The 10,428-nt window shown below is 39.4% G+C and overlaps 1 protein-coding gene across 2 annotated transcripts in view; it reads right to left on the reverse strand.

The window, feature by feature from the left end:
- CERS3 (ceramide synthase 3) overlaps positions 1 to 10,428 on the reverse strand; it is a 108,493-nt gene that overhangs the window by 50,871 nt on the left and 47,194 nt on the right. For both annotated transcript variants that reach the window (XM_032252857.1, XM_032252858.1), the window contains 2 exons: positions 9,605 to 9,719; positions 3,922 to 4,040 (listed from right to left, as the gene is read on the reverse strand). In XM_032252857.1, the coding sequence (XP_032108748.1) occupies positions 3,922 to 4,040; positions 9,605 to 9,719 (234 nt within the window). The remainder of the gene's footprint in view (positions 1 to 3,921; positions 4,041 to 9,604; positions 9,720 to 10,428) is intronic.

Consider the following 10,428-nt stretch of genomic DNA (forward strand, 5'->3'; position numbering starts at 1 on the left):
TTCTCTTATCCCCATTTAATTCCCAGTTAAAAGGTTTTTATGTGGCCAGACTTTAGTCTTCTGTCCTAAAAGCAGGTTTTGAAAGAAAAGATTTTCCTCCTGTTTGGAGAAAGACCTATAAACTAAGAGACTGAGAAGACATATCTACCAATTACAACAAATGGATCTTATTTAGATCCTGATTCAAATCAACAAACTGTAAAGAAAATTATGAGACAATCAGGAATCTAAACACTGAGCTATTATTAAATAAGAATCTTTTATTAAATAAAAAAAATCATACTTTATTAAATAAAAAAGATACTGATATTGCAATCATGCTTACAATAAAGCATTCTTATCTTTTTGAGGTATATGCCAAAATACTTACAAATCACATTTTGGTTTTTACAAGATTATGAAGCTGATGCTACAGACTGTTGCTAACAGCCAATTTCCTATAGGAAATTGAAGCTAAGAGAGATCAGAAAACTCACCCAAGTTTGGGCAGTAATACTCAGACGCAAGAATACAGCCAAGTCTCACATGTTTCTGGACAAATCCCACTCAGAGAAGCCCTATAGCAGGGGTTCTCAAAGTGTGTGCCAGGGAGCCCTGAGGTCAGAATATCTTCACAATAATACTGATACTTATTTGTTTTTTTCCCTCTCATTCTCTCACGAGTGAGGTTATGTGACATGTGATCACGGTATTGCTCTGAATAAAATTGCACTGATGAAATGTGCGTTTGTACATTCTCCCGTTTTATAAACATCTCAGTTTTAACTTCTAATATAGTAATTATCAGCAGGTATAACACACATCAATGTTCTTCGGGATCTTCAAGAGTTTTTAAGAGAACAAGGGGTCTTGACACTCTATAAAGTATGAGAATTGCTGCACGTCACTGAAAAGATGAATGACAAAGTCCTTGTCAATGTCATTTCAATCAAATTAAATGAACCTAAGATAAGAAAACTTTTTTTTTCCAGGAAAGAATGAGATAAATATAATCATGGGAAGGGAGAAAACCCACTGGAAAATCATTCAGAAATGAACTGGTTGGGCAGCAATGGTGAGGGTGAAAGGAGGGACTGGAGAAATTGAGCAGAGCATGAGAAACACTGCCAGGACCAGACGGGGGTCGGCGGTAGGGACGCTGCGTGGAGCGGTCAGAGGAGGGTGAGGCCGCATCCACCCAGCCAGGGAGAGCCCTTTCTCCCACACCGAGGATTCTCCTACCTGGATACCTACGGACTTGGGAGTCCCTTCTCATTGCTAAGTTAAAATGTGTATTTTTAAATGAAAAAGTGGTCAGCAAATGTGGAATTTGATATTTTTTTTAAAAAGGACCCTTATGTATTAAAATCCTGAAGGCTGTGGAATAGGGTACAAGGGTCGCCATGAAAGAAAGTAACCCAGGAAGCAATATGCTGAGCTCACAGTGCCTGGGGGCTCGTCCACCCTGATGTTACCGAGGAATTTCTCTGCCTGTTGGAAAGTAATTTTAGGAGCTGGTGTGAGAAATAAGTTCCCAGAGACTTTCAAAAGGCTGAAGTTAGGTATCTCCTGATATGATTCCTGTAGCACATCCCACAGCTGATTTTAAAAAGCAGAGTCCCTGTACAATTAAACAGTACATGGCATTAGGTTTAGTCTGTTTATCTAGCCCATAACTTTTAATTTAGAATAAATGTGTGGTGTTGCTAAAGAATAAAATGAAGCTTAAATTTGATTTGTGGGCCCACTTACTGTGTCCTGGATATATTGCATAATTTCCTGCTTTGTGTCTTTGCCTTATTTGAAAATACTGCCTCAAACCCTGCTTTCTTTTCTTATGGAAAACCAACCCATTCTTCAAGGTCCAACCTATGTCTTCCCTTCTCTAGAAAGCCTTTAACTTCTCCAGCCATGCTGATGCCATTGCCTCTCAATTCCCACAACACATCTAAACATGATGTCATATCTGTTGGTATATGCTCCCATGTGCCACTGGGGTGGCGTGACAATAGATGTTATGGTTTTGTGTGTGATAACCTGGCCTCCCTAACTGACTGTTTTAAGGCTGGTGACCATGACTTACATGTTACTTCCCTCTTAAAATTTAGAACTCCACAAAATCTAACACAGTGCTATGCACACAGAAGATACTAACCTGTACCTCTGCATTGCCTGCCTGACTGTTAAGGGTAACTTGAAATTCCCTTCTCCAGCCTGAACTCTGTTGTAAATGTCAGTAGGCTTACTGACATGGCCAGGTGCCCAAATATTACTCAATTTAGGGATCCTCTGCTTGCTGAGAGGTAAGCATTAGGTGCCAGTGCAGTGTGATGGAACAAGAAATAGTCAGAATAGGAGTCAGAAGATCTGAATGCAACAGCCATTCAAACACCTAAGAGACCCTTAAGCTAGATGGATGTTCAATTTCTCATTGAAGCAGGGTAACCCCACCTTCCCTGACTGTCTCACATCATTGGCAGAAGGAGTGAACAATTATAACCTATAAAGCACTGTAATGTATAAAAAATTGCCAGAGAATTTCATTAAAATATGATTGAGCTCAGAGGTGTTGAATTAGTCCCTGCTTGGGGACTTTAAGACTCATCTGTTAGCAAGAATGAACAAACGAATGAATGAGAGCAAGAAAAAGGAGGAAGTAATGTGAGATGAGCTCCATCTTGTACTATTTTGTGCTGATGATTACAGAGATATATTTGTGCCAAGCTGAAATTAGCAGGAAATCAATATTATATTTACCAAACTTCCAAGACCTAAAAACTAGAAGATGCTGGTCAAACTCATATACCTCAAGCTGCTGTGAGAAAGGCAATGGAAGCCTGTGGTGAGAAGTGAGTGAGTGTTGGGGCCATCCTGAAGAACGGTCTATCTCTCTAAACATCACCCAGTTTCACAGCTGGATTATAAGATAAGGAGCATATAGATGAATTAAAGGAAGTCATTAAAGTTTAGCCTTCCACAGCCTCTGTTTACTTATTTGAGGGTCTCACATCAGCTCCCTTATTCATTTCAGCCTCAAAACAAAAACATCTGGTGGAAGTCACTGGACATTTTGAGGGAGGGCCTTAAGAAACAGGCAGGAAGATGGAACACTGCTGGTGTGTAGATTGTGGCACTGAACACAGCCCAACTCAACCACATTCGTCTGAATACAAAGAAGGGCAAGCAAAGTGACAGCAATAACCTGGTCCACCATTTTTTGGCACAGGTGTCAGTTTCTGCCACAAGAGAAAGCCCTGAAGTACTACAGTATCCTATGGGGGAGGGGAGCAGAACTCAAATGAAACTAAAAATAAATCCATTGCAATCTCCTTGCCCTCAGAATGGACTCAAAGTAGCCAGCTCTGAAAAAAGCCCACTGGATGCCCTAGCTCATTCTGATCCTCCTACCAAGCCTACCGGGGAACCAACAGGATGGGCTGTGCACCCACAGCAGGGCTGGGGTCATGAGCTGCGCCACACAGAGAGGCCTTTTCAGCGCTCTGAGAGGGAACACGCATCCTTGCAGACACTCTCTGCTCTTACAATTGTCATGGTTGGAAACAAGTGATAAAGTCCGGTGACCTAGGGCCAACCCTGACCCTAACAAAAGAGAATCACCAGTTACTACACTTTTATGATTTTTCTGGGCTTCAGGCTGAGTATATAAGTTCTCTTGTTCATCTTAGAGAGTTCATGGCGCGGAGTCTCTCTGAACCTACTCTGGTCCAGGAGGCTGCCCGATAAATAGAGTTCAGATCTTACCCAATTACCAAAGGAGTGGAGGAAGCAGAGAAAGCAAATGTGTGAGGCACCTAAAACACCACATGGGTAGGTGACAGAGCTGGGTCTGAACCCTCCCTCTGCTGCCCTGGCAGTATTCTCTCTGCAAGGACGGCTCTGCTCCAGACAGGACATTCCTCAAGCTCGGCCCATCCTCCTTACCAAGCTTCCTGGAATTTCTTCAGGCGGGAAGGCCTCTCTTGATTCCGCCGACTCCTAAACCATCTTTCCACCTGGCGCTCTGTCAAGTTACACTTCTTTGCCAGTCCATAAATATCAGTCTGGAAAGGGATGAAATGAATAAATGAGTGATAAAGAGTAGAGTCAGACAGGCAAACAAGAGACAGGGAGATTGAGTTACAAGAGCTTCAGTGCAGGGGATGAGAAATTCTGCCATGAGACCTGGATCCAGGGAATTTACCTCTTTTGCTTATGGAATCACAAACACACACACACACACACACACACACACACACACACACACACACACATTACTATCCCAAATCTCTAAGTTACTGAGAAAGATCAATTCTCAGTAAGTTGGTAGCAACCCATGCATTCAAGTTGCGTGTGTGAACTCACCTGTTCAGCTAAAATGTACTTAGGACTTCCTAGGCACGAGGTAGAGTGGTATAGTTAAAATCAAATCCAATCTCATTTTTCCTATGAGGAACTAAAACCCCCAAAATTTTAGTGACTTGTCCAAAACCTAAAATTAGTAGCAAAGTGTGGATAAGAACTTAGGCTAGTGCATTTTCTGATATTTTGCATGATCTTTCTGATAACTCCAGAAGACAAGGCAGGAAAAACTCAAACAGGTGTTAGCCATCCATTTCTACATTTAATCACATAGACAGCCTATTTCAGACTGATCCAAAATAACTTCAATAACAAAAAATAACAATTGCAAAATATGATGATGATGATTGCTTCTCTTTTGGGAAGTAGAAATTGTGGGCTATGATTTAAAACTGGAAACAATGTGAATGAAAGATTTCGCTCAAAGGTTACAAATCGAAGCTCTACCCAAGCCAGAAAAGAAACATAAATGACCTAATGGGCCAGGTCTGTTTCACAGTGGGATTTTAACATACGCATGTTTTGTACTTTAAACCTATGGTAACCTTCTCCACTTCCACAAAGAAATGTGCTCATGAAAAATGCCAGCCCTCTTGATCTTTTATTTCCCAAATAAGTATGAGAAACATTTCCTGCCGGGCACGGTGGTTCATGCCTGTAATGCCAGCACTTTGGGAGGCCGAGGCAGGTGGATCACCTGAGGTCTGGAGTTTGAGACCAACCTGGCCAGCATGGTGAAACCCTGTCTCTACTAAAAATACAAAAATTAGCCAGATGTGGTGGCAGGCGCCTGTGATCCCAACTACTTAGAAGGCTGAGGCAGGAGAATCACTGGATCCTCAGGGGCAGAGTTTGCAGTGAGCCAAAATCATGCCACTGTATTCCAGCCTGGGCGACAGAGCAGGACTTTGTCTTAAAAAATAAACAAAGGAAACATTTCCATTTCTTCTTAATTCTATTATATTTAAAATAAAATGGCATAAAACTGACCCTCAGCTTCAGTGCTGAGGAAAGAAGTGGAAGCTGTATGAATACAGCAGACAGAAAAGCACATATTATGTCCCAAAGGGCCAGGTGTGACCAAGATCTGGCTGACGCTTCCAGAGAAAATGAGCAGATCCAGGATTTTGATGGAAAATCGCTAGGTTTTAAAAAATGTTGACCAATGCTTCAAAGTAGATTTAAACCAATTGTGGATGAATATCGTGAGAGCCAAATAAAGCCATCTGGCCCACAGGCCAGATGTGACCAGCGGATAGCTTCTGCTAGATGATCTCATATATTCCCTTGCAGGAAGGAAAGAACACCACAGTGTCAAAGCAATCGGATATGGCAGGAAGGGCAGGAAGCTGAAAACAGAAGATCCAGTTCTGCTACCTTCCAGCTAGGTAGGCATAAGCACTGCACTTTCACCCCCGCGTAAAATGGGATATTAAGAGAATGCCTGCCACCCACCTTAGAGGAATGATTTGAGGACCAAGGCATTGGAATGAGCTAATGAAACTATTGAATGCTGTGTCAGTGCTAGAGATTTTTATGTCCAAACACAGAAAGAAAAACATGGACTAAATATTGCTTAAGTAAAACATATTCCTTTATTTTTAACATAATTTGCAAACATGAACAGACCCCCCCAAATGGAGACTATGATTCAAATTCTGTTGTTTGGTGCTTAGCAGGACACACTCTGGCATGCTGCCACACTCTGCTCTGTGTGCTCAGACTGAAGGGATTCTGGGCCTAGCTTTATTCAAGTGTTCTAGTCATTCATTCATTTGAAAGGATTTAAAGGGTCTCTGTGCACTGGTGCCAGGCACCATTCTAGGCATGGGAGATTCAATAGTGAGCAAAACAAACTGAAGGCCTTGTCTTCATTCTGGAATGTTCTCAAATCTTAGAACAACCCAATTTTATGATCCCATGGCTTCTACAAATAATTGCCTAATAAATTATTAATCACCACACATAGAAGATAGTAATTGTTTATTATTCAAAGCTTTTTTTCCTATTCTGGAATACAGAAGAATCCAGTTGAAAATCAGTCTTGTCAATTCTGGCCCCACGCACTATGATATTATTGGGAGAGAAAGCTCCTTGCAAACAAAATCTCTAAAAGTGTTTTCTTTAATATGTGAAACATTAAGCATTTATTGACCATCTATAATTATCAGAAAATAGTGCAAGATATCATGGGAACAAAAGCAAGCATGATTCAGAAACAAAGTGACAATTCCCTTGAGCCAAGAAGACATACTTAAGCATGTTCCTTTGGAAGTCAGTGCATGATAGGCACAAAATTAATGGCACAAATAGTAACAGCTGACCTTTACTGAGCATCTACTATGTGCCAGGGACTATTCTAAGTACTTTATATGTATTAACTCAATTTGATCCTCACACATGCCCTATGAGATAAACAATATAATTATATTCAATTCATAGAGGAGGAAACTGAGGCAAGGGAAGTTTAATAAGTCCATCTCTTTACAGAAAGTCTGTGACAGAGCCAGGCTCTAAACCCACAGGATCTGTCCTCACAATTTGTATTTTAGCCTCTACACTACCTATTGCTGTGAACATTCAGAAGTGGGTTGGAACATGCAGGAAAAGCCTCAACAAGGAGAGGCTGAATGACCTGCAGGAGGAGTGCTGAATGGGGCCAAGAGACCTGGCCTCTGGGCTGAAAAAGGAACCCTCTGTGCCAGTGGAGGAGCCACCCCACCTCTTTGGCTCTCACATGTCTCACCTGTACAATAAACTGCACTAGAAGAGGTTTTTGCTCTAAAAATGTTTGAATCTATGAATGACTCAAGCTAGCACACAGGAATACCTTTACTGATTACAGTAACTGGCTTGAGGTCAGTCTCACAGTGCCACATTTTCTTTAGATCTCTTCCAGAACCTATTTGTTCTGCATCAGTTCATATACATGTAATTTTTTATTTTGCTAAGGGAAAGGGCTAGATAATAAGTTCCACTGTTACTACATGTTATCTATAGCACTATAATTGATCTGTTGGTCAGAGCTGTTGGTCTTTCCCCAAACATCTGGAAGTTGTTCTTGATATATGCACATATACATGTAACAGGTATACAGTTGCGTAGATACAATAATAAGAGAACTGTACAATATCACAGACCAAATCTCTCAATGGAGGCTCATGTGTACAGTATTTTGGGCCTCATCAATACCATGTCATGCCCTTCTGTACTAACCAGCCCACAGTTGATGTCATATACACAGAAGTGTTTTGTTTTACTGGTGCAATCTACAGCTGCTGAAGAAGCATCCTTGGGTCTGTGTGCTCAATTGTTTTAAGGAAGTCAGGTATTATCTACAAATATTACCAACAAAATATTTAAAATACATTTTAACATTCATTTACAGACAAAGAACTCACTGGAGCATGGTAGAAAGGTTACTGGTCTGGAAGTATGGGCCAGGTTCCAGCTTTTGATTCAGCCACTCATTACCAGCATGACCACCCATTCCCCTTCGGCTGGACCTTAAGTTTCCTCATCTTAATCATGAAAAAGAAAGACTATCACTCTATGAAGCTTTTCAGCTTTTCTTAGTTTTCCTTTGTCATATGGCTATTTTTTCTCCATAGCAGAGAAGCTTGGTAAGGACCAGATTTTCTAGATAATTTTAAATATCCTGAAAAGCTGGCTAGAAGCTCTTAGCAATAGCAAGTATAGCAACTAAGTGGTAGTACAGCACTATTCTTCCCATTTGATATGAAGTATGACAAAAGTTAGTTGTTCTCAAACAAAAAGAATGATAAGGGTCCCAAAAGAGCCCAATTTTTCATAAACATAGCTAAATAATTTCCCTTTTGAAATGAGTAAAGGGATGCTTTGGCATTATCATCACCAGTGGTAACAAAAGGATTTAGATGAATGATTGCAGTCATTTAAAGCACATGGGAATAAAACCATATAAAGATGCCTTTTCAGGCTATCCTTGGGTTGCAAAAGCAGTCAAATACAGAAACTGAGGGCAGAGCAAGTTAGAGACAGTTCTCACCTGCTATGAGCAGTTCTGGACACTATACCCCACTGTGTTTTCACATGCAGAGAAACCACGAGAACAATTAGAGTAATTGTCATAGTAGAAGCAACTTAACTCAGCAAATAAAGTTCAGGACCCTCAAAAATCTATCTATTTTAGAACTGTGTTAGCATATGTACTTGACTTTTAAAATGACTGGGAATAGCTGTTTGTATCATCATAGAGGTTGTGCCACTTTTGGAGAAGTTTTGTTTCATCTGTCATTTTAACTATGGAAGTATAATAAAACTGGAGTGAACACTAGACTTACCTGGACATTTTTTTTTAACTATTAAAAACTTTTTCTTTTTTCTTTTTCTGCATGTATGTAAATATGCAGTGCACAACAACATAAATGAAGGACATTTTATATTGTGAAGAGAACTGTGATTCTCTTAGAAATTCTCCCTGGAGAGTAGTCAGGGACACAGCATTTTTCTGAGTATGTTGAATCTTTGAATAAAATAACATTCCTACTCATGAAAGCGACCCCAATGAACATTTTCAAAATGCGTGTAACGTATTTTGATGACACCACAATCACTAAAGGTATCAGATATGGGCTTCTCTGTCCTAACAATTATCCTTTTTCATCTGTATACTTTGTATATATTCTATCATTAAAAATTAAATTTTGGGCTAGGCACAGTGGCTCATGCCTGTTATCCCAGCACTTTGGGAGGCTGAGGTGGGTGAATCACAAGGTCAGGAGTTTGAGACCAGTGTGGCCAACATGGTGAAATCCTGTCTCTACTAAAGATGCGAACAATTAGCTGGGCGTGGTGGCACACACCTGCAATCCCAGTTACTCAGGAGGCTGAGGCAGGAGAATTGTTTGAATCCAGGAGACAGAGGTTGCAGTGAGCTGAGACTGACCAATTGCACTGCAGCCTGGGCAACAGGGTGAGATTTTGTCTCAAAAAGAAAATGAAAATTTGACCTTTACGCCCAAATTATGGCACTGATCATTAGTGCTCAACACTATAGTTAAATACAATAGTTCAACTGTTAACATTTATTATTTTATATTATCATGTGTTTCACACTTGTAATGTTCTAAACCTGTCAAGAGAAGAAAGAAATAATAAATCTAAATGAATCAACTCATTTGCTGGTCAACTGAACAGATTTCTTGCACATACAAGTTAAGCTATAGATAACTGAACCATTAAGAAAGAAGATTTTTAAATCAAAAAGCAAAGAATTTGTACTTACTTGCAATGGTTGCCTTGTGGAATGTTTGAAAAAATTCTCCAAGACAGTATTTGGCGTAACTTTTCGAACTGTCTCTTTAATGCCAAATGATTTTGCTAGGGGTGAAGCAACAAAACTACAAAAATATGAAAAGAAACAAAGTTCAAAATCTAAGAATAAATCCACAATGACACCACAAAATTAAAGCTGTAACTTTAGGTTTCTAATGAAATCAATCATTTGTTTATGTTGACACTGGGGCTATCTACACCTAAAATCTGTCTCTCAAAACAGAAAAGTTTCAGACCATACATACAAGCAATAATTAAAAAAAAAAAAAAAAAAAAAAAAAAAACACTTGCACAATTCCAAAATTCATTGTATGTTAATCCAAATATATTTATAGACAAGATTTAGGAATTAGAATAAGCTATTCTACTTAGAATTTTAAAGGCTCCCAGGGATTAAAATAAATAAGAGTTTTGTTAGTAAATGTTTTATTTGGTGTTATTATCTTAAATTCCTATTTCAAGTTCTAACATATGAAAAAATGGCACAACTCTTGGGCAAATATCTAACAGTAGGACAGGTGGTATGGCAAATATACGTTTAACTTTACAAAAAATTGGCAAGTCGTTTTAGGTATTACAAATTGTCTAGGTATTACATTATTGATTTGAGGTCTTTCTTCCTCTTAAACATAGGTGTTTGCAGCTATAAGTTTCCCTTCAAACAGTGCTATTGCTGCATTCTATTAAGTTTAGTATCGCATTTTCTTTTTCATTCATCTCAAATGTTTGCTAATATACCTTGTGATTTCTTCCCTGACTGGTTATTTAGAAATA

The sequence above is a fragment of the Sapajus apella genome, unplaced genomic scaffold, assembly GCF_009761245.1.
Source record: "Sapajus apella isolate SASKATOON/1434 unplaced genomic scaffold, GSC_monkey_1.0 scaffold80, whole genome shotgun sequence".
NCBI classification, from domain to species: Eukaryota; Metazoa; Chordata; class Mammalia; order Primates; family Cebidae; genus Sapajus; species Sapajus apella.